The 24,415-nt window shown below is 43.0% G+C and overlaps 1 protein-coding gene across 1 annotated transcript; it reads left to right on the forward strand.

The window, feature by feature from the left end:
• Nucleotides 1-294: 294 nt before the first annotated feature.
• On the forward strand, nucleotides 295-23,798 carry LOC137165960 (ATP-dependent RNA helicase DDX19B). Its single transcript, XM_067567506.1, has 12 exons — nucleotides 295-409; nucleotides 3,132-3,180; nucleotides 3,733-3,786; nucleotides 4,771-4,906; nucleotides 11,827-11,919; nucleotides 12,740-12,842; nucleotides 15,700-15,814; nucleotides 16,664-16,841; nucleotides 17,389-17,626; nucleotides 19,053-19,215; nucleotides 20,229-20,420; nucleotides 21,883-23,798. The coding sequence occupies exons 1-12, from the start codon at nucleotides 353-355 to the stop codon at nucleotides 21,942-21,944; spliced, it is 1,440 nt and encodes a 479-aa protein (XP_067423607.1). The 5' UTR covers nucleotides 295-352; the 3' UTR covers nucleotides 21,945-23,798.
• The last annotated feature ends 617 nt before the right edge of the window (nucleotides 23,799-24,415 follow it).

Genomic DNA, 24,415 nt, shown 5'->3' on the forward strand with positions numbered 1-24,415 from the left:
GGGTTTGGGGGAGGAGATGGGGAGGGGAGGGGAGGAGAGGTCTAGGTTACAGAGAAAACTGTGAGGGGCGCTGCGCAGGAGGCTGAGGGCGGGGGAGCAAGGGGAGAACGAGCGGCCCTGGGGGGGCTGCCCCGCTGCTGACGGAAGCACGGTCCCCCTAGTCCCCGACTCCCACGCCCTGCCCGGGGCGGTGTCGGCGGGACTCCGGGAACCGAGCGCTGCCGGAACTGAAATGCCGCGGCCTGAGTTCCCCGCCGGCCGGGTACAAAAGTGACCCTCCCCCCCCTCCCCTACCCTCTCTCCTTCCCTCCGCGGCGCCATTGAGGCCGAGCTGCCGCCCTCGCGCCGCATCATGGCCACCGACTCCTGGGCCCTGGCGGTGGATGAGCAGGAGGCGGCCGCTAAGTCGGTGAGGCCGGGGGGCTGTCTGCGCCGGGCGGGCGTGGGGGGGGCCCAAGGCCCTGCGGGGGGGGGGCAGATGGCGGGGAGCCCGGCTGTGTTGACCGGGGGGGGGGGCGGAGCGGAGCAGGCCCCCCCACGGCAGCGGCTCCAGGCCCCCGCAGAGCAGCGAGGAGCCTGCCTTGCACAGCCCGGGAGAGGGACGGGGTGGGGGGGTCTGGCCTGGCCTTGATTTGATCAATCTCTGCCCCGGCCCGGGCCTGCCCCCTGTGCCTGGCTCAGCCGGGCGGGGGCTGGGAACCCGCCCGGAGGCTCCATGACCGGGGCTTTCAACCTTTTTTTCCCATTGGCGGATGCTTACCCAAATTTCGCCTGGAGGTGCGGCCCCCTTTGGAGATCTTAGTCCGCGGAGAAGCGAAAGGGTCTCCGCGCTGCACTCGGGCCCTGAGGCCCACCGAGGCTCAGTTCTGCGCTGCTGTTGGCTGGCTTGTGTCCGGGCCTTTGGCACAGTAAACTCCTGTCTACACTACACATTGCAACTGCGTTCAAGTCCCTTGAAATGGCGGTCTCTTGTTTAGGTAGGGTCCTAAATAGGAGCCCTACAAAATCAAGTATTACCTTTTCAATCTGGGTCAGCAGGCTGGGCGGGCGAGTGTGTTAATGAACTTATTTCCTCGCTACTGGACTGGAGTCTTGAGATTCAAGCCTAGCTCTGCTCTCACAAGAAAATTAATCTTCAGTATTGTGAAGACGCAAAGTGGTATAACTATAAAGTGATGTTGGCTTCCCAGTTTACGTTTCCACACCACCACATAAACAGTGAACAAATGGCAGCTTCTGTTTGCCATGTCCGTGGTTAGAATTTGCAGTTTTGTGGTAGCCCAGTTGGTCCCAGGATATGAGTGAGACCGAGTGAGTGAGGAAATACCTTTTATTGGACCAACTTCTCTTGGTGGAAGGTAGAATAGCAGTGATTTGGCAGATCCTGCTCAAGTTATATTAGGTCGCCATTGCAAAGTTCTACCTAGCCCTTCATATTAGGGTGAATACTTAAGTTTTTATTATCACCATTAAAGATGGGCGGGCAGGCAGGCTTTCATGAGTTTTACATGAATGTGTTAGCTGCTAGAAAAGCTTCTGCACTGCTTTACTGTTTATGAGAGAGTCCTTTATAAATGCTAAATAAATAGAAACTTAAAATATTTCAGAGGCTTATTTAAGCTGAGGCCATTTGATCTGTGGACGAACTCTGGCTTTTATTAGTCTGCTACTCAGTTACTAGTTTGAATTAACATGAGCAGATGCCTGTGATGTGATACTCTCCTCAATTTGCCTGTCCCAAGAGGGGGCAAAAGAGAGATGATTGACATGACTGAAGTTCTCTATCTTGCAAACAAGCCACATGAATATATCCATTGTGCTGGTATATTAAGATTCAAAGAACACCACACTGGCTATTGCTGTTATGTCTGTATCCAGGGAGTGTATTTCTTTGGTGTCTGAGGCAGAGTGGAGACAGCAAATCAAATGTATTTAGGTGTGTGTAGAAACATGAAGCACATGTTGATACATTATCCTGGGACTATAAGAAACACCAATTATTTGTCCTTGGGGTTAGTTATTTATTGAATCCAAACACACCATGAGTTCATACACTTACTTGCAGATAATTCCATTGTTGTGTTTACCTACTTATCAACATATGTCATTCAGTAAATCTCCAGTGGATCATCAGAGTTGCATGATTCACCATTTCTTCACTTTTAACATCTGTGTCACAACCAGAATCCTGTTAACTGAGCACAGCTTTGTGGATGTCCATTAGTTAGCATTCCTACTTAATCTACCAGAGTGCTGAGCACACTGACTCTGCAATACTCTCAGCCGCTATAGGCCAGAAAACAAGCAACAGAGAATCAAACCCAAGTTTCCATGTCAGTGTCCAACTCTTTTGCTAGGCCATCAGAATTGCAATTCTGAATTTGACATGTTCCTTTTGTTGCTCCTGTGATACAATTGGGTCTCTTCAAGCACATACTTTGCAACACATTAACCAGCTGTGTCTAAAGAAAGTTGCTTTAGTTCTAGTGAATACAAACTTTTTTGTGACAAGGCATGAAGATTTGAACTCTTCAAAATGTTATTCTTCTAGAAACTTACAAAGTATCATTCTTTGGGGAGATGGCTGTTCTCCAAACAAAAGGTAGAAGAGTATTGAACACTCTGCACCTTGAAGTGTACTCCAATCTTTCCCCCACAGTGTTCTCTATTCCTGATAAAATAAACAGACCTTCAGCAACAGGAGATGGTGGCCTCTAATTTGTAATACAAAGTTAACCATTTTCTGTCAGTAGATCTGTGCCTGTTCTGAGCTCAAATTACTATCTTGGAGCCCAATTTCAGATGAGTGATGCAGTAACAGAAAACAGCAATATCTTAAGGTTTTGGTGACTCTTTGGCTCTTACTCAAAAATCCAGCGTAGCAGTTCTCATGCAGTTGTTTGTCCTTGTACTGGATGTTCTGTAAGCCTCTGCTTCTACTAATTTAAGGACAGATTGCTTCAATTCCTACGACGTTTGGAGTTTAAAAATTTTACCATAGCCCATGTTACATTTTTATTGATAGTCTGGCATTGCCATCCTAGAGGAAGGTTCCACTGAGGGCTTTCTTGACCAAATGAAGGGTTCCTGAGTGTAACTACTGCAGCTTCCTTATTTTTCCACATTTACAGTTGAGTAATTTGCACCTGAAGGAGGAGAAAAAGAAGCCAGACTCCAATGGTGAGTTTATAGCAACTAATGCTGAGTGACAAAAGAATATTATTTCATGGGCGTTTGGTCTGGACTTTATAGCTTTTGACAAGTGGGAAATCCAGTTTAGCACTCACCTTCCAGAAGGTGGGAAGCATAAGGCTAAGGAACTAAACAGTGCTATCCTTAATTAAATGTCTGGTTTGAGTGTTTTGGGGGTTTTTGTCGTTAGCTTTTTAAACTGTTTTCACTGTTCACTGCTGTTTAGTATTAAAGTGGTTCGGGGATTACTATAGTTACAAGAACTGATAGATTCAGGTTGCTATTAAACCCAAATGTTATGGCATGTTTGACTGACTGGGAGCAAACTATACTGCAAGCATTATCATGTTATGACCTGGCTTAGTCTTTCCTGTATAGATGGAGTAAAACTGTTCCTATTACTGAATTGGTTTACAGTTTTATTTTTTACCTAGCAGTAACAGTAAAATTGCCTGTGTAGATGAGCCTGAGATATGTGAGCTTGTTTGGTCCCATTCCATTTTGAGATTGCCCAAGTTACCACTGTCTGTCCAAATGTAGGTACTGTTGTCAAGACAGATGACAATGCAGAGAAGACTGAAGATGAGGAAAAAGGTAAGCACGGCCGAGACAGTGGGAAAGCAGTTCATTTGAAAGTGTTTAAAGCTAGTCACCTTCATTTCAGAAGATGGATGGAAGGGTCCTCTGTACAAGTGCTGTGAAAATACACTACTCCATATTGACTGAGGAGATTGCTTATATGGGGATGGGGGAGAGAGAAATAAGGTGATAGCTGTATCTGTCTGCAGTGGTGGGGTACAGATATAGTCTGTTTGTTAATGCTATCTGAATTGCCTTCACACCCAGTGCTGCTTAGCCTTCGGGGGCTCTGGCACACATGGCTTTATTCTTATTAAACAAACTGTTCATAGTCAGTCAGCAAGTGGGTGGGTGGGTAGCTCCTTTGTGGAGATCAACTTAACTTGTCCAAAGCAGGTTTATCATATGGGGAAATTCAAAGACGCAATGGCTGTGCTGAACAAAGGCAGAGATACTAAACTTGGCACTGGGCACTCACAACCCCGAGGGCACGTCATTGGTGTTAAAACCCTTACTAGGAGAGTACCTGTCCACACTTCAGACTCACCAAAGCAACATTTAAGGTGATCTATTCTACTGCACCACCTGTCAGTTAGAGGTTTCACTCTCCAGGTAGAGAGATCTTAGAAAAGCAGAATTTTTTGCTAAGGTGGTCTTTAGCCTGTGGCATCTCTCTCCATGGGCCTCTGCATTAGCCTCTCTCTCCCGCGTGTAAAGACATACCTCTAAAAATAGTATAGGCAGTAGTATTTCCTGTTTAACCATGGTTAGCCACTGTGCAGAATCCCCTCTTTTAATAATGCAGCTTAGGTTTTGTGTTTGTTTTAATTAGTCTTTATAATGTCTCTTAATTGTGCAATATCATAGTGGGAGTGACAGTTATAACAGAGTAACTGTCATAGCCCAGCATAAACGTCTTAGCTGAGTGGCTGGTTCTTTCAGCATCCTGCTCTTCTGTAAATATAAACAAACCTTTGTTTTTTGCCTGCTTCCCCACAGAGGACAGAGCTGCACAGTCCTTGTTGAACAAGCTGATTCGCAGTAACCTGGTGGACACAACAAACCAAGTGGAGGTGCTGCAGAGGGATCCCACATCACCTCTCTACTCTGTGAAGTCTTTTGAGGAGCTACGACTGTAAGTGCCTGTTCTTCTGCTAATTATTGTCTCTTGCAGTGATCCAGAATTCTTCCTATTGATGCTGAATATCTTGGAAGATTTAGGATATTTACACGTGTTAGGTACCCAGAGAAGTGTCACAGCAACAAAAGCCATAACTCCAGTCAATCAGCCAAGTTCTCCTTGCCACAATAAACTGTCTACATCAAAGATGACCGACTATTCTGAAAAGTTCTAGTCTTCTGGAGACTAAATTTCTAGGCATTACCTATAGGCACAGCCAGGAGATTGTCAGGGAAATGTCAGTTTTCCAACACTGAGTGTTACACTTGTTGCTGTGTATTGTGTGGTCACTCATGTATCCCTTCCTGTCTCTACAATGACAGAAACCACTAGACTTGGGCAGAAATGAGCTCAGGAAAGATTTGTAGCTGTCTCCGGCAACAAGAAGAAGCCAAACAGAGATTTGGATTCTGTATTTCTGTGGGTGGCCATGTTCCTGGGACTTATTTTAAACTCCAACTAAGTATGTACAATGGTCTATTCAACACTTTCCTACCAGATTCCTGACCCCTGCTGTTGAAAATGGATTGTTTAACTCTTGTCCCAAGCACTAATGGTACAAAGTATTTGAAAACTGACCTAATTTGTATGTATTGTAATAAGACTGGATATTGCAAAGGTGTCTCCCATGATCAGCAAGTCTCTAAGATGAGATTGAAGCTGCGTGACTCTACAGCACCCCATCTGCATTTTGTCAGCAGTTTCAAAATGAGCGATGTGGTATCCTCCATCACAGTTGTTTCAGGAGGTTCTGGGAAATTAAAGAGGAAAATTCCAAGGCTGAAGGGGGCAGAGAGAACCTTAAGTTCCTTCCTGCTAAACCAGTGTGCCAAGGAAGTTTCTTTAGAGAATATACATACAGAAATCCCAGTCTGGGAAAAGAGGGGCAGGGAACAGAGTCAAGACAGTGTTATCAGCTTTCAGCTGCAGCTGGTCTGACTTTTTTGTAGATTACCTATAAAAATGACTCTCAGACACTTCCCTCTTCCACTCCATTTAAATATATCTTTACTAGTATTGAATAGACTCCTTCATGAAGGCTTTGTGGAGGAAAGACCTCAATTTGTGAAGACTGCAGCAGAATGAGCCAGAAACTTAAATTATATTTAAGCTTAGATATTGAAGAAATACACCCAAAATTGTGGAAAGCCTAAACTTAGAAGATCCATGAAATCTTTCCCTGCCCATAGAAACTTCATGTTGTGAGATAAATCTTGTCTCAATGTAGGATTTTTGGAAGCTTGTTCTTCTAAACTGATTTTTTTAAAGAAATCAGTTATAGTGTTTTAAATAAATGTTTTGTAGTATTTACAACCCAAACATTACCACATTGCATTAGTGCATGGTAAGCTGAAAATGAAACTGACTAGGAATGAAAATGAAACTTACTATGCAAAGTTTTGTTATCTTTGCTCAGAGATGCAAAAAGTAAATGGCATATGTAGTAATTAATTAAGATTTTTTTTAAAAATCACTTAATCTAAGATGTTTATGAAATAGGTAAGGATTTTGTAGGCTCACATTCCTTTGATATTCAAACAATTGCCTTTTTAAATAAGTCACGGTTCACAAATGGACAAGCTTCGTAACTAAGAATCCTTATCCCCTTACCCGTGCTTGGGATGGCTTTCTTTTGCTCTCCAAGGCTCTTGTAAGAGGACTCAAAAAAGGTTTTGGAATTCTGCAACTCTGGAATAAAAGGGTAAATTTACCATCAAGCAGCTGTAGCTGGAAATTTCCCCTCTGACAGACTCCAAAATGGGAGATGTCTCCATTTAGAACCATTCATATGGAATAAAATGATCCCAACGGTCCCTAAGGAAGAACTGTCTCAACTTTACCAGGAATCTGGAATAATCATTTAAATGTCTAATGCCTGCTCTTGGCCACTATTTCATTAGCACTCCTCTCTGACAGCAGTCTGCTTTGCAGCTCTTGATTTGGTTGCTCATTAGAACCTAATCAGGTTCCTAATTAAGTGTTTAGCTTGGAGATCAATGGAAAAAGCCTTCAGAGGAGAAATGACTCTAGACTTTGGGTTTGTTTTGCAATGTACTATTGGGCCAACATAGTTGTATCTAGTATGGTTTTTATTCCATTGTGAACAGGGCAGATTTACTTGAACAAATAATACTTGATCATTATTGATTTAGCTGCTTTTAAGTGGCCTACTTCAGGAGATAATGCATGAGCAGGAGCAGACACGTCAAATTCCAGCTGCTGAAGCAGTAGCAGGTCTTGCTCTGTCGATGGCCTGTTGGAGGTTTTCAGCCTGGGAAGGAGTATCCCTTGTATCTGAGAACTGCATAGTTTCCATTTCAGATAACGTCATGTTTAGTTATTAAATAATTAAATTAGCATATGTATGAATTTGCATAGTTTAAACAAGCAACAGGGAAAAATTGCGTGTCTTACAGGTCTTTTGTGCCTGAAATGGGCTTATTTTCAGCAGCTACTTCATCTTTTGCTTTAACCTTCATGCCAACTCATTGCAAATATTGGTCTCAGTGTTCACAATCTAATGGTTTGGAAAGCTTTTTATCCCACATTAAGTCTTATACAAACTTGTATGAGTTGCAGAATTGAAGGGTTTGTTGTCTTAGATTGCTACAGTAGAGCTTGCATTAAACAGCGTATGCTGAACTGATGGGGGCAGGGTGGGAAAGGATACCTAGATGAACTCCATGATTGATCTGGTCACTAACAGTAAATTGCAAAGCAAAAACATTTTGGATAAAGGTCTCCATCATTCCCCCCTCCCCCCCAATTGTTCCTTTCACAAATGGAGGGATGATCAGACCAGGCATTCCTTATAATGTCTGTATTAAAAATCAACCAGAACGCTTCTTGAAAACTGAAGCATTGTTGGAGTATGTGCATCAAAAGGAGAAGTAAAGAGCTCAAACTTATTTATTACAGTTCACCTTTAAGATCCCTTGCAAAGATCCAAATGCCCATGCAGAGCACAAGAGGAAACGAACCCATTCTTCCTCTACCAGTAACATCAGTTCCAAAACAATAGGCTCTGATACCTTTACTGTTCTTCCTGCCTCCACCTTCCCATTAAATACCTGCCCCAGTTGTTCATGGAGCTCTTTGTGCACCAGCTGAAGATAGTTGCATTTGGTGTATAATGATAAACTTTTAAAAGTGTGCTAGGGAGTTCTACTGCTGAGGTTCTGTTCTTAATTGTATTGATCATCATGTTTTTGTCACTCTTTTGGAAATGGAAAGGAACCCCCTTCTCCTCCCAAACAGACTTTTCACCTTGAAACATTACAGCTTCGCATTTCTAAGCTACTGCTTTGTAGCTGAATGACTACGAATAGGCTCCTTAGATCATAGAGCTTGCCTGGCTGACTTTTGAAAGATGAGAATTGGTCTAACAATCAAAGAAAGTTAATGATGGGAGCACTCAGACTAATTGAGTCTTAGTTCTGCAACTGGTTGTTGTATCCTTGGCAACTGTTCCAGAGATTTGGGCTTTGGAGATCCTTGCTTTTGAACTAACACAAGGTTGCATTTTCAAAGGGCTTTTGTTTGAGCTGTATACTGCAAGTAATACATGCTTCTTAAAAAGGATATTGAATTGAATAGATGCCGGAAGGTGTGGGGAGGAAAACTGCTCTTTGCTTTTTGGAAAGTGCTACTAAATAACATTAACAGCTACAAGAAGCAGTTAAACAGGTCATCAGCTAAGATTTTACAAGTACAAATATCTTAACTTTGATTTTAGATTGCCCTTGAGTTTCCTTAAATCCACAGATGTCTATTGTGGCTTGAAAGCTTTCTTTAACAAATATAGATGCCTTGTTAGCGGCAGCAGCTAGTAACTTTGGCATTTGAGGGCTATAGGTGTCACCACTGCACTTAAAATTGAGTGCCATCGTATAGCTGTGTACAAATCAGAAGCCTGAATGAACCAAGCTACCAAAATTTACCTCGTCCTCATAGCAGTCAGTATTTACTCTCGTTCTTACAGGCTGAACATCAAAAATACAAAATCTTGGAAGTGACTTTTGCAAAACTTTAATAGGACATTGCCCTTGCAGTCACATCAAACTTCCTCCTTCCTGTTCTGTTACCATGTTTTGGACTAACGTCCCACATCCGAGTCTTGCCGGGCTGATAACTGTGGTGTTGAGTAGGCTGACAGGGCTTCACTGAGACCTAGGAATTGCCATACTGGATTGACTCCGTAGTCTGTCTACTCCAGTATGTAGACCAGGAGTGCCTGCACAGCTACTTTAGAGGAAGGTGCCAGAAACCTTCTAATGGACAGCTGTGTAATAACTTGTGTGACTGAAATGGAGTTGCTATGTAATTTATGAACACTGTGAGACCTGGTCAGTGAGGAGAAGTTATTGTATGTTGGGTATAAGACTTCCTGTGTGAATGCACTGATCTAGCATAACGGGGGTAGGAGAAGAACACACGTGAAGGCAACACAGTGCCAACCCAAGTGTTTGGTCACACGTTACTTGTCTTGGGAGCCAATCACACGACAGTGGCATACTTCCAGGCACCAGACCAAAGTGACACAGCTGTTTTGCCAGACTGGGAACTAGAGCTTAAAAGGACAGTAAACAGTTAAACTATTCCCAGGAGAGGAAGGGGCAGCGGCATTTGTCGGGTGCTATTCCTGTTGAGAACAAACTGGTCCTGCAGGAATGCTTGAAAGCCCAGGGCCTTCCCTGGCTCCCAGGGAATGGTAAGCCTTAAAGGAGAAGAAGCAAACTGTAATCCGGTTTGTTTTTAAGATGTTTTCCATGAATACTTTTGTTTTAAATCGATCATACTTTGCTGTACAGAGGCTGTTTGATCAGTCATTGCACTGTCAGTGCTCCCAGAGGGAATGGAAAACTGCAGGTACTGAACATAAGTCGGACCTGTTGGGTTATTACAGTTGATACACAGGGGACTACCGCCCAGGCCTGGGCTGAGAGCAGGAGAATTGTGTGATTACATCTCAGGAAATGTGACTGCTGAGACCTGAGATGGGTGCACTTGAAGAGACCAGGAGGGGTCAAAGGTGCAGTTAGCCCAGGAACTGTGACGGCCTGCTCATAGGGGGAGTTTCTTCCCATCTCCATCAGTTAGTGTATGTCTACTCTGTTTGTTTAAAAAAAAAAAAAACCAAAAAACCTGCAGCAGCGAGTCTCGGAGCCCAGCACAGTTGGCTCTGGCTTAGTTACACAATGGAGTTAAAAATAGCAGTGTAGACATTTGAGTTTGGGCTGGAGCCTGGGTTCTGAGACCTCCCTCCCCGCCCCCAGCTGGGTTTCAGAGCCTGGGCTCCAGCCTGAGCCTGAATATCTACACTGCTGTTTTTAGCCCTGTCGCACAAGTCCTGCAAGATGTCCGTTGACCCAGGCTCTGAGATTTGCTGCCATGGTCTTTTTTTGCAATGCAGACGTACCTGTAGTGGCTGGCTCAAGCCCCAAATCATGAAGGTTTATATCCTTTATAAAATGTTTTCATCCGATATAACAAACACTGGATATTCTCATTCATGTTCATAGTTAATCCATTGAGGTCTTGGTCTCAAGGATACCTTGTGACAGCGTTCTGCATGTTCATTGTGTTGTAAAAAACAGTGTATTTTATTAGTGGGTTAAATTTCTTGTCCTTTTTATTGACTTTTTCCTTGGTCTTGTACTGAGAGAGGGTCAATAAAAGCCTCAGACTTACCTTCTCTAACCCATTCATTATCTTATATATCTCAGGTCCCCTCTAACCGTAATATCCCAGTCTCTTTATTCTCTCCTCATAAAGAAATTTCTTCAGTCCTCCACTCCTTTTTTGTCCTGGTCTCCGAACACTCCCTATTCCTGCGCTCTTTGGCACGGGGTGACCAGAACTGAACACAGTGTTCCAGATATGGGGGCCCTATTGTTTTATTGCAAGGCATGATCACACTTTTAGTATTGTTTTCTGTCCTGTTCTTTGTACATCCTGACACATTATTTGCTTCTCTTGATCGCTGCTATACACTGAGCAGAGATTTTAATTGACCTGTCCACATTGATGCTTAGAGCTCTTTCTTGAGTGGTTAGTTAATTTAGAACCCAGAAGTGTGTATTGGTAGCTCAAATGACTCTTTTTCCAGTGCTTAAGATTCCTTAAGGTAAAAAATAGGGTCGTCTCATATCTTATTGCCTAAGTAAATATTGGGTTCACACAAGTTAATCTAAATGATCCTTCGATAGGCTACTAAATTGTATTTTGCTATTAAGGTAACCAGTTTATTCCTTGGTATAACGAGGGCACATAGGCTTGAAATAGTGTCTCTTCCCTTCCTAATCTGTTCAGATGCTAATGTTTGATCAGGTGTTTCTGTTCAGATCAGAGGATTGCTATGCAGAGTTTCATAAGTACAAAGCTTTGCTGTGGATGGGAAAATACAGTAGAACCCCATTTGTCTGACCCTCCCTTAACGCTCTCTGCATTTATCAAACAGCCAGCATTCCAGGCCAGAAGCGGGCGATCTCTCCTGTGGTCATTAGATGGCGCTGCTGCATTACATTTGCCCATTCTCTGGTTGATCCATAATCTGGCCCTGGTCCCGATTAGACCAGATAACCAGGTTTCTGCTGTATTTTCTTTTTTAGGGTGTGCAGAATCTAATAGTGATTGGGTCACAGATGGACCACTTGCTCTCTGTTAGCAGTGTGGAAGAGAAATGACTTGCCACAGTAGTTTTCTGTTGGTAAATGTATTAATAGAGGCATCGCTCCAGGCCTATTGGCTGTTAGGATTTGCTTTCCAGGATTCTGCCCTATGCCTGCAATCAGAAAATCCCCCATTGACTTTGCTGCCTGGTTCTAGTCTTGCTTTTTACTAATTCAGAATCACTGTACTCTTTCTTTTTCTAGGAAACCCCAGCTCCTGCAGGGTGTCTATGCCATGGGGTTCAACCGACCGTCAAAAATACAGGAGAATGCTCTGCCCATGATGCTTGCTGAACCGTATGTATCCATGCTTTCCACTTCCCCTGGGAAACGGGGAAGGTGGGAGAGCCTTATGTACTATTACTGTTAAACTGTAAACACTCTGGGGAGGGGAAGGCCTACTTGAAGTGGTGTTGAGACACACAGCCAGCAGTGTGGGCTATGCTCTTTCCATGGCACTGTGCTGCTGAAATTCTTTAGGATGTTGACTGGCTACCCAGCCAACTTCCATAGGTCCCCCATAAGCACCTTTTCCTGGCACTCCATATTCAGCCACATTGGAAGACCGTGCCGTTCCTCCTGGCAGCAGTAAATCTGATCCTCTTGTCAGTGTCGGGGAGACTTAATAAGGCAGTTATACAAGGGCCCTGCATAACTTCTGGACAGGTCAGAGCAGTCAAAATGTTGTGGATCATGTCAGCCTTGCTTCTCAGTGCCTTTAGATGAAGAGCATGGAGTAGTGAAGCTAACACTAGGGGGGGATGAGCAATATGGAAAACTATTGCAGCATCAGAGCAGCCTCCCTACAAATCCCCATAGTACATAGAAGCTGCTTGTGCTAAGATGGATGCGCCCTGCAGAAAATTCACTCATGTCCTCCTCCTTATGTAATCCTGCCCTTATGAAACTAGATGGTGACTTCAGTTTGGATGTGGCCAAGATGCAGGGCCAAATGAATCCAGAATGTGTTAAAATCCCTTATGTGACTGTCATTCAGTTAATTTAAGCTGTGTTGCCAAATCCCACAACTGTGTATCTCATATTAGCTGGTCATACACTGGAGTATGTTTAAACTTGTGCCAAAGTGTTTAAAATGTCCCCTTATGTGTTGATCCAGCCCACAGAACCTGATTGCACAGTCTCAGTCTGGTACTGGTAAGACAGCTGCCTTCGTCTTGGCCATGCTCAGTCGAGTTGAACCCGTGAACAAGTATCCACAGGTAGAGGCTTCTGGAATAATGGTTGTGCTGGTTTCCAGTTGTAATGCAGTGCCATCTAGTGGAGAGAGGCGGCATTCCTTTGAAAATACACTGGTAGCAGCTGCATTGCTTCAACTTCCCAGTGTGCTGTGGTCTCTGAGCATGGGGGAGCAGAGGCAGCAGAGTTGAAAACACTGATTTTTTTTTGTGCAGAGGTACTGGGTTCTCCCAGCTCCCCTGGCCAGCCCTATTCCCGTCATCCCTTCTTTTATCCCCCTCTGTCTTTCGATAGCCTATAAGGAGCAAAATCAGGGTAGAGCGAGCAGCTGTGTTGGGACGAGGAACGTGGTGGGGTGAGAGTGTGGGGTGTTGGGGCAGGAGTGGGACTTGGGCTGGAAGGGAGAGGATCTGTACTGACAAATCACCTGTGGCTGAGGAGTCCTGAGAAGTGGAGAGAAGATGGGGTGTTGAACGGTTTGTTTCTTGCCTCATTCAGTTTGCACTGATACCCAGTCCAGCACCTTAACACAAAGATAACAGGGCTTTTTGCACGGGAGTTAGGCAGAGTGGACAAGCTAGCTGATGTTTCTAACTGCCACTCAGAAGCAATGTGGAGTAGAGTTCTGTCCTACTGGGAAGGGCAATAGCACGGGACTCACGTTGTTCTGCAAAAATGGACGCAGCAGTTTATCAAGGCAAGAGTTTCCTTGCTAAGGATGCTGTGCTCTGTTCACATAAAGCTATGTTCATTAGAAATGTCCCTTATAAAAACGTATCTGTCTCTGTTAAGGCACTTGTTTGACCATATTGGCATAGTATCTGAGCACGTAAGCTCTTAGCAAGGTGTTCTGTTTACATGCTTATGTGGGCATACAAAACATACAAACGATACAAAACTAAGTGGTACATGACACTAAGCGTCCAAATTAATTTCCTTTAATTGGAAGAGTTACTAAAAACACTGTTCCGCTGATGAGTGTTAATGAAATTGATCAATAACGGTAAGTGTTTTATCCTCAAATATTGGACATCTTCATGGCTGATGATGTGAGGGATATTCCCAAACTTGAGCCATTCCTTTTAGGTGACAAATCTGAGGAACTGTCCCAGATTGAGATGTCATTAAAGGAGATTTTGGAACAAATTGATAAATTAAACAGTGATAAATCACCAGGACCAGATGGTAGTCAACCAAGAGTTCTGAAGGAACTCAAATGTGAAATTGCAGAGCTACTAACTGTGGTATGTAACCTATCATTTAAATCCGCTTCTGTACCAGATGACTGGAGGATCGCTAATGTGATGCCAATTTTTTTAAAACACTTCAGAGACGATCCGGCAATTACAGGCCAGTAAACCTAACTTCAGTAGCAGGCAAATTGGCTGAAACTATAATAAAGAACAGAATTATCAGACACAGATGAACACAATTAGGGAAGAGTCAACATTGTTTTTGTAAAGGGAAATCACGCTTCACCAATCCACTAGAATTCCTTGGGTGTGGGGGCATCGACAAGCATGTGGACAAGGGTGATCCAGTGGATGTAGCATACTTAGATTTTCAGAAAGCCTTGACAAGGTCCTTTACCAAAGGCTCTTAAGCAAAGTTCGCTGTCATGGGATAACAGGGAAGGTCCTCTCCTAGATCAGTAAGTGGTTAAAAGATAGGAAACAAAGGATAGGAATAAATGGTCAGTTTTCAGAATGGAGAGAGGTAAATAGTGGTGTCCCCCAAGGGTCTGTACAGGGGCCAGTACTGTTCAACATATTCATAAATGATCTGGAAAAAGGGATAAAAAGTGATGTGGCAAAATTTGCAGATGATACAAAACTACTCAAGATAGGTAAGTCCAAAACTGACTACAAAGAGTTACAAAGAGATCTCACAAAACTGAGTGACTGGACAACAAAATGGTAGATGAAATTCAGAGTTGATAAATGCAAAGTAATGCACATTGGAAAACATAATCCCAACTATGCATATAAAATGATATAGCTGTTACCACTCAAGACTGTGATCTTGGAGTTGTTATGGATAGTTCTCTGAAAATATCCACTCAATGTGCAATGGCAGTCTAATAATGTTTGGAATCATTAGAAAAGGGATAGATAATGAGACAGAAAACATCATATTACCTATATTTAAATCCATAGTGCACCCAAATCTTGAATGCTACATGCAGATCTGGTTGCCCCATCTCAAAAAAGATATATTGGAGTTGGGAAAGGTACAGAAAAAGGGAACAAAAATGATTAGTGGCATGGAACAGTTTCCATATGAGGAGAGATTAATAAGACTGGGACTTCAGTTTGGAAAAGAGACAACTTAGGTTGGGATATGATAAAGGTCTATGAAATCATGAGTGGTGTGGAGAAAGTAAATAAGGAAGTGTTATTTACTCCTTCTCATAACAGAAGAACTAGGGCTCACCAAATAAAATTAATAGGCAGCAGGTTTAAAATGAACAAAAGGAAGTATTTATTCTCACAATTTGCAAGAGGATGTTGTGAAGGCCAAGATTATAACAGGGTTCAAAAAAGAACTAGATGAATTCCTGGAAGATAGGCCCATCAGTGGCTATTAGCCAGGGTGGGCAGGGATGCAAAACCATGCTCTGAAGTGTCCCTAGCCTCTATTTGCCAGAAGCTGGGAATGGGTGACGGAATGGATCACTTGATGATTACCTGTTCAGTTCATTCCCTCTGAAGCACTTAACATTGGACACTGTTGGAAGACAGGCTACTGGGCTAGATGGACCATTGGTCTGACCCAGTATGGCCGTTCTTATCTATATGTACAGAAGTGAAGTTTCACAACTAAATGTATTTCACAGGAAAGGACGACGATCTAATATACTCTTACCTGCTTTCCTTCCAGTGTTTGTGCCTTTCTCCAACATATGAGCTGGCACTTCAAACAGGAAAAGTAATTGAACAGATGGGAAAGTTTCATCCGGAGCTTAAACTTGCATATGCTGTCCGAGGCAATAAATGTGAGTGTGAGGGGAAATGCATTTCCCTCTTTTAGATTTGAACCGGGAGACTTACCCCTTCTTTCTAGTGAGGTGTAGTTATTGAAATTCAATGTATTCTTTTCTTTTAAAATTTGCAAATGATCACACTGGATCTGACATCAGATACTCTTAGCACACTTGGCCTGGAATCAAATTCTGTCAGGTCTGAGTGCTGCACAGAACATGAGCTGGTATAATGGGAGTTCCTCTTGGAAGCCCTAACCTGGGCATGAAATCAGGGATGGGCAGTTCATGCTCTGGGTTTCTTACTTGAGCTTCTTCCTCCGTCTCCTCAATTGCAAAAATCAGTTATTTTCTATCTGTTCAATGTAAGTGGCTGATGAGGAGCTTTATTCGGGGCTAATCTGTTTTGTCCAAGTGGATCTTTCATATTGTGGGTTGCTGGTGCAGTCTGTCTAGCAGATAATTACAGATACTGTTTGTTTCAGGTATAAGCGCTCTATGAACTGCTAAATTAATTAAGTTGGGGAGAAGTGGTGAACTTTGTGTGCTTCATAAGGAATTAGCTTCCTGGCAAATTAACTCCCTTACTAAGAGCTTGGTAACACTGGGCTGTTACCAGCAATGTTAGGTGCTGCAAAACTGCCCTAAACAGGATGTAATGACATCTATTGCTCTGGTACTAATGGGATGCTGCTATTCCAAAACAAAAAAAAGTCAGTCACCAAAGTAGGGGAAGAACTCAGAACAAGAGAGTAGGGTGGGAAGTAAAATGCACAATGTTACAGGTTGTATCTTCTCATGGAAAAGTGTAGACGGGGCACTGTGCTCACAGATCTCATTAAAGCCTTTCTTTCTGTCTAACAGTGGAGAGAGGTCAGAAGATCTCTGAGCAGATTGTAATTGGCACTCCTGGCACCGTCCTGGACTGGTGCTCCAAACTGAAATTCATAGACCCCAAGAAGATTAAAGTGTTTGTCCTGGATGAGGCTGATGTGATGATAGCAACCCAGGGCCATCAAGATCAGAGCATCCGCATTCAGAGGTAAGGAGCATCCCCATGCTACCACCTGGGCTGTCTGAGAAAAAGGAAGGATTCTAGTTCCCCTCCACTACAACCAGTTGGTTTTTATTATTGGCCTGTTTAATGTCCCATTACCTCTTCATGGTTGCAGGAAGGGCTCTCTTCCAAATGGCAAGATAAGATTATTTGCTGGTGACTTAACCACTAAGGCCCCAGGCTATCATAGAAATACACTTAATTCTGATCCAGTAAGTTCATAAAGCTAGAATTTCACTGAAGACCAACATTTAAGTATTTCAAGGAATGAGAATAGCCCTCCCCATCCCGAGGAGGATTTGTTGCGTAAAATGTCCAAATTTATCTAGGTGTCACTGGCAAATTGAGTTGGGTTGTGATCAGATATTCATAGGCTACTGTTTAGAGAGCCTAATGGACTTAAAATGGCTCATTCCAAAGACTTGTAAGTGACTGAGTCTTGCTTTGCTTTTGGGCTTATTCTACCACAGAGGTTTCAGTGGATTGATGGTTTCTAATGGGGAAACCCTAACTTGTTTGCCTTGCCTTACAGAATGCTCCCCAGAGATTGCCAGATGCTCCTATTTTCTGCCACCTTTGAAGATTCTGTATGGAAATTTGCCCAAAAAGTTGTTCCCGATCCCAATATCATCAAACTGAAGCGAGAGGAGGAGACACTGGACACCATTAAGCAGTACTATGTTCTATGTAATAATCGAGATGAGAAGTTCCAGGCTCTCTGTAATATCTATGGAGCCATCACCATCGCCCAGGCCATGATCTTCTGTCATGTGAGTCATTCGAGACAATGAGTGACTATTGCCATGCTCTGAATAGAAGGAAGCTGTAGTTAAAACAGCCCCATTCTGAAATAGTGTCTGCAAATGCCAAAAATCCTAGTGGCACAGGCTCCCTGAAACATGATCGAGGGCATGATCATTCTTTGTTAGGAGCACAGATAGGGAACAAGACATTCCTCATCTTGTCTTGGAAATGGAAAAATGCTGGGGTGTGGCTGGAAGAATCTGCTGCCTTGGCCTGTCTCTAACACGAATTGTCTTGCTGGTCCAATCTCTGCTGAGGCTAGAACCCTACTAGCAACAGCTATTTACAAATAATGGGTCCTGGTTTAGTTTTGCTGACGCCTGTGGACAGGGGTTTTCTTAAAATTGTGATGGCCAAACCGTGCCCCTGGTGAATCATGGCAGCCATGCTGGAGCCATCTAGCACCAGCTGGTCTGAAATGTGCTTGTTGCTTGTTTGGTTCCAGCCATTGTGTAGATATGTCCCTCACTTCTATTTTTAAAGCTGTTTCCCCAAAACAAAAGCCATTGGGACGTGGTAAATCAGTAAAATACATCTCAAAACAAAGTATACAACAAAATGATAAAAATAAAAGCGCAGAGGCTTTCATGGGGTGGAGAAATACCTCTTGTAGATAAGAGGTCTGCCACTGGCGTGTGACCCTGCTGTACCTCAGTTTCTCTCTGTAAAATGTGATGATAGACCACAACATGCCTGTGATGTAACAGTGAAGCACTGAGATTCTTGTATGGAAGTTGCTGTAATTGCACATTTTAATGACGAGGCCCATGGTGATCACACTAGCAAACAATGTAGCTCTAGGAAGGAAGAATATTGGTACGTTCAGGGACGTGTTCTGTATCCAAGTATCCAGTAGAGCAAAGATTCGCTTTCCTGCAGTCTTAAAATATGATGTTTGACCCAGTCAGGGCTTTAAAAATTAACTGGTATCTTGATTTTTCAACTCTTCAGCAGAGATTCTCACTGGGATGTGTTCAACTTGAAATCTAGCCAATTTCCAAAAGCGAGTAGTTAGTGGTACCACATACTACACTTGTCCCAGGCCTCTTGGTGCAAGGCATATGAATAGAATAGGTTTCCAATTTTTTTTTTTAAAGTCTTTGCCTTGTTGCAGAGAGACCCAGAGGAGCTGACTATACACAGAAAATGATGAAACTGACTACAGTAAAGTGCTGTCAAATATAAAAGGAAATAGAAAAAGTCTCTCTAAGCTTTATCATAACGTTAGGTTTCCAAACAGAAATGGGAATGTTTTTTGTTCATTGTACCTTTTAACCTATGATGCCAGAATCCTGGAACAAGCAGAGTTAGAGCCCTGAAAGTTCCCTTCTATTTGAAGTTCAAAAACTGCCTTCCCAGAAGGATCTTAATTGCTCTTGCTTTACATTTCAGACTCGTAAAACGGCTGGCTGGCTGGCAGCAGAACTGTCAAAAGAAGGTCACCAGGTGGCATTGCTGAGTGGTGAGATGATGGTGGAGCAAAGGGCTGCGGTGATCGAGCGTTTCAGAGAGGGCAAAGAGAAAGTGCTGGTGACCACAAACGTCTGTGCCAGAGGTAGAATACAATGTTACTGCATCTTGGGGAAGGGAAATGGATAGTTGTATTTGAGACGAAACTCTGCCATCCGTGATGGATGTACAAAGTATTGCTGTACCTCTGCTAGAGTTGTACGAAGAGTACGTAACAAAGCCATTCCAAGAGAGCCTGACAGACGTGCTCTCCCCCAAAACTTCTGGATTGTCCTTAACCCAACCCACACACACCATGTCAGTCTTTCCTGGAACGACATAACGTAGGATTTCCTTAAAGGTGACCTGAGCAAGGTGAAGAATCTGCCCTTCCACCAGAGTCTCATTTCTTTCTGTCCTTTGGGCATGTTGTGGCATCCCATGGCTGCACCCTACTCTGCCTTGTGGTGTGCGCAAACAAATGCATGCCCTGAATTTTCTCAACAGCAGCTTCATTTTCGCTAGAGGTCAGTAAAAGGAATAAACTCCAGTAACCGTCTGTGCTGCAACTTACAGCTAAAAGGGGTATTCTGGACACTGCTGAATACGTAAAGAAAATAAGCTGAATGGCTCTCCTAGCCCGGCTGTTGAGATGCAGGAGGGGCAATTTACTATATTTTATTACAATTTAATAGTCTTTCTAGGCACCCATAAACATCAGTAGGTAGTTCTAGTATGAAAGTGTTAGGTAACGCACAGGTGTTTCAGTTTAAGTGTATTATCCATTCTCCATTTGATAGGAGTCTCACTGTGATATCTTAAAGGCTCCTTCGTATGCTCTGGAAAATGTACATTTACAGGAATCATTAGAAATTTTGCTGAGCGTTCTCCTGTTCACTCTTGACATCATTGCAGAGTTCATCATGGCAGGTGACTTAACTTGCCATGAAAGTTGGAGGCAGTAATAGAACAGCTCTGTTAGTTTCAACACCTTTCAGAGCACCAAGTAAACCCTAGATTCTGGGATCAAAACACTGAAACAAACCTGGACTAAAGCGGCTCTTGCTTAAAATGGGCTAAAGGGAGAGTTGTAATATTGCCAATGCTTTCTTCCCACAGGGATTGATGTAGAGCAGGTCTCTGTTGTTATCAACTTTGATCTTCCTGTGGATAAAGATGGCAACCCAGATAATGAGACTTATCTGCATCGGATTGGGCGTACAGGTCGTTTTGGCAAGCGAGGACTGGCTGTTAACATGGTAGACAGCAAGCACAGCATGAATATTCTCAACAGAATTCAGGAACATTTCAGTAAGTCTCCTAAGCTTCATTTCTCTTGTGCGGTTATAGTCAGACGTTACTTCTGTAAAATTTTGAGCAACTGTGTATCAGACAGCTCTGACTCTAATTCAGATTTCCCAGGCTGCTGTGGTTTTGTTCTTTGATTAGACTTGGAATGTATACAGCAAAGCAAAACTCTGTTTATCAAGGGTACAACTGCACTTTCTGTAGCACTTCATTTAAAAAAAATAACATTGAGAAAACTAGAGGAATTGCCAATTATTTGTAGACGTTCAAATAGGCAGAACTTCTGATGTAATTGGCTTTAACGAGCGGTTATGGTAGCCTATTTTGATATATCTGGATAACTCTACATCTGTCACAAGACAGTGAACTTCTGAATTGATGCATGACAGAAGCGCCTGGGAGATCTTGCTTGTGTCCTGCTATGTCAGTCCAGTCGTAGATCCACAGGTGTGGTTTACGCCCCAGCCTGGAACCGGTCCCTTGGAAGTGACCACTTTAGTGGGCCGAGTCCCAGGAAATCACACAGTTCCCCAGGGGGAGGCCAGTGGCCTGTAAAGCCTTTGGGCACCAGTTAGCCCTGTCTCTCTCTGGCTCCCTGCAGTGAATCCAGCCGAGCCAGATTCCTGCAGGAGGTTTGTACTGTGTCCCTTCAGGGCACAATACTCACTATTCACTGTGACCCCAGGCAGCTTTTCCAAAGCAAGGTAACAATTCCTTAGTCACCTGGCATACAGAATCTGAAAGTCCTTGAGTCAGCATAGAGAGGCAAAGATTAAGGTAGAGTTCAGAATGGCCAGCGTGGGGCCAGGGCTCCCTTGCGTCATGCTGCTGTGGTGTGCTCTCCCTATCTCTGTCACTCCTGTCCTTAGCCCCAGGTGTGTCTGTCTCTCCAAAGGCCGGCTCTTAACCCACCCCCTGATGCTTTTTTTCTTCAGCTGGGACCTTTGCTCAGCTTCCTTGCTGAGGGGTGGGGAAAGAACTCCTTCCTCTGTTGGTTGCTGGGTGCGAACGTCTTGGCTGTTGGGGTTCCCATTGTCTTTCTGGATCCTCCACTGATTTGGATCCGTTTCAGCCCATCCTTTAAGGGACCCAGGCTTTATACCATCCCAGACAGTTGTGACGCAACACCTCATGTCCCCTGCTTTGCCCCAAGAGCAGCTCTTTAACCCTTTACACTACACGCATAGCAATGCAAAGCACAGAGGGAAACTGAGGCATGCATCTTACCAAAATTCCCATTTTGTCACACTACATTGTTGAGACTTGATTTATAAAACTTAATTCCATTGTGTTTGTCATGGATTGGGATAGATTCATCATGTGACAAGAACAAAAATGGGATATAACACGGAGTGGTAACAAACCGCAGGAATATCGATGCAGTAAAGTGGACTTTGCTTCATCTTCTGGTCTCTTATTGTGTAAAGTGCACTAGTTCCGATTCCCTTCTAATCTTCTCTTCCAGACAAAAAGATAGAAAAACTGGATACTGACGACTTGGATGAAATTGAGAAAATAGCCAACTGAAACGCAGCTGCTGGAACTGATGTACGCCCTCCTGTGGTAGCTCTCCCACTACAATTGGCTCAGCGTTCAGATTGGCACATCTTTTGGCCAGTCATGAAAAGGACTCTTAAGATATGAATACACAGAAATTACCTCACTTTAAAAATTGCAGTTGGACTTTAAATTGTACAGCTCTGGGGAAGAAGAGGAAATGTTTACAGAAGCTTTTAACATTTCTTAGTTTAGCCTTAAAATGGGAAAATGTTTTAAAGTCTAATAAATAGACTTGCCAAAAAGTGGCCCATACGTAATTATCTAAAAGGAATAAACAAATGCTTTATCACTGTTAATTGGGATATAGTGCTTTGTAACATACATGATCAGTAAAACAAAACTCAACAGCCAAATATATGGACATTGACTTAAAAAAAAAACAAGGCAGGTGGTTTTGGATAAAATCTAAACTTACATGAAATAGGATTTCTTTTTCTGGTGCTGCCTTGTGCTCTTAAAGGTTCATTTCTGACTTCCTGATGGATTTGCCCTGCTTTTCCTTAAGTAGATTGTCCAGAAGATCTCTTCACTAGCTCATATTCTCAGACAGTGGTGCTGTGTTGCTTTTGCTGGGCAGTATTTTGTTTTTAGTTTGTTTTTTAGAATGGGAAAATGCATAATCCCATTATTCATACTATTCATAAAGTCGTGCAGTGGTTTAAACTGTTAATGAACTATTATAGAAGTCCATATGATGCATTTAACCTTGCCAAACCAAATCTTGGTTCATGCGGGTGGGTGGGAAGGGAGGGATCAACGGTGTAAAGGGGACTGTATTAATCAATTTCCCAAATAAATTCACCTCTACAAATGTTAGTGTCTCTTGGCAGGAGAGTGAGGGTTATAGTTACCTTTAGGCAGGTGGTGCCAGTTTTAAAATGCTGCTGTCGTCTGGGCAGTTCCACATGAAGTCTCATATGAAGCTGTTGGACTGTACCAATCAATAATGGAAACAGAAATATTTATCTGGTGAAAAATCATCATAGCTTGTATTGACCAAAAATACCTTTAAATAGAACACCAAATTTGCCTGTTACAGCATGTTTCGGTACCACAGTCTTGAGTTAAATTGCTCAGCCAAAATATTGATGGGAAGCACTCCACTTTCATTGTGCTTGTATCGCAAAGCAGACAGGTCATCAGTCCCTACAAACCTTGCCCCCAAGGTGACCCTTGCCAGTGAAGGTTTTATTTAGAACTTCTATGTTTGGGCTTTTTGTTCCGTTGGGACCACTTACTGTGCACAAATGGAAGTTTGTGGGTTTTTGTTTCCCCCCGATTCCAGGAGAAGTAGGCTCCTAAACATTAACTTTGTGGTGCACAGTTCTTTTGGGAAAAGTGGACATGCGTGAGCAGCCATCAGACTGCTGCTCAGTACAGGAATCATTTCAAAACAAATGTATAAATTGTAAATTTAACTATAAATTTTCTTTGCAATTTTGGCCATCATATTCTGTTCAAAGACAGGAACGTGGATCCTTTTACCAAGTAAAAAAGGCTCATTTAAAATGTACCTAAAATTTTAGGAAATTGTGCACCCTTTTATCAATTTGTATAAAGTCTTTAGTGAAAAAACTGTTAAAATTAAACTTTTTGTATTCCGGGGTGTATCTATTTTTATTCTGTTGGAAACCTATTTAAAGTGGCAGGTGAGTGAATGCTTGCGTGTAGAGTGGAAGACTTTTCAATCACCTACTTTAATAGTACAGCTGAATGACCTTGTGACAGCAGTGCATTGGGTTGAACTGTCATGAACGCTGCTGCTGGTCCTGTATGCTGTTTCTAATGTACTTTTAATTGGAATAAAGAACACCTACTGAACTGTGCTTTGGTTAGTCTATTATTCTGGCATCCCTGTTTCTTATCAAATGTCTTGTGTCAGGGACTCGATAGCGATGGAGTTCTGACAGTGCTTCCTATTGGAATGCTCCCAGGGGAAACATGAGATTAGTGTAACTGAGTGGCTGCATTTCTCCGATGCTTTTAGTGTCAAGTTATGGCAGCATCCCACCAGCCATTTATCATTAAATATTGGATAATGAATGAGATCAGATTAATTTTATTCTTCCCTATTGCCTCTTTGATGCCACAATTTTTCCTAGCAAATACCTTAGTGGTTACTAAGACCAAAGGATAAAACTTGAATGACTTAGGTGCTAAATTTAAATCGCACCTACCTCTTTGTTCTTGGGGAGCCACTCAAAATAACTGCTGCTAGATCTTTCCTGTCCACCCTCTTCTCATCACTTATTTTATCCACTGGTTGCCCTTTATCAGCTTTCAGTTCTATCCTGTCCTGCCCTTCAACTTAATCCCCCCTGCCTACGTGGTCTTTACCACTGCAATATGTAGTCCTATGTATTAAGTGGAATTCCAAAGCCATGTCACAACCTGCCTACATTCCAGGTCAACAACTCTTTCCTGTTCTAGCTGCTGGA

The sequence above is a fragment of the Emydura macquarii genome, unplaced genomic scaffold (genome assembly GCF_026122565.2).
Source record: "Emydura macquarii macquarii isolate MOO-44397 ecotype Brisbane River unplaced genomic scaffold, CSIRO-AGI_Emac_v2 contig_2768, whole genome shotgun sequence".
Classification (NCBI taxonomy): Eukaryota; Metazoa; Chordata; order Testudines; family Chelidae; genus Emydura; species Emydura macquarii.

What these genes read in the sequence shown, in the direction of transcription:
- LOC137165960 (XM_067567506.1), top strand. Translation starts at nt 353, where the DNA reads ATGGCCACCGACTCCTGGGCCCTGGCGGTGGATGAGCAGGAGGCGGCC. An exon ending in AGGAGGCGGCCGCTAAGTCG is followed by an intron (nt 410 to 3,131) that starts GTGAGGCCGGGG and finishes CCACATTTACAG; the next exon opens with TTGAGTAATTTGCACCTGAA. An exon ending in GACTGAAGATGAGGAAAAAG is followed by an intron (nt 3,787 to 4,770) that starts GTAAGCACGGCC and finishes GCTTCCCCACAG; the next exon opens with AGGACAGAGCTGCACAGTCC.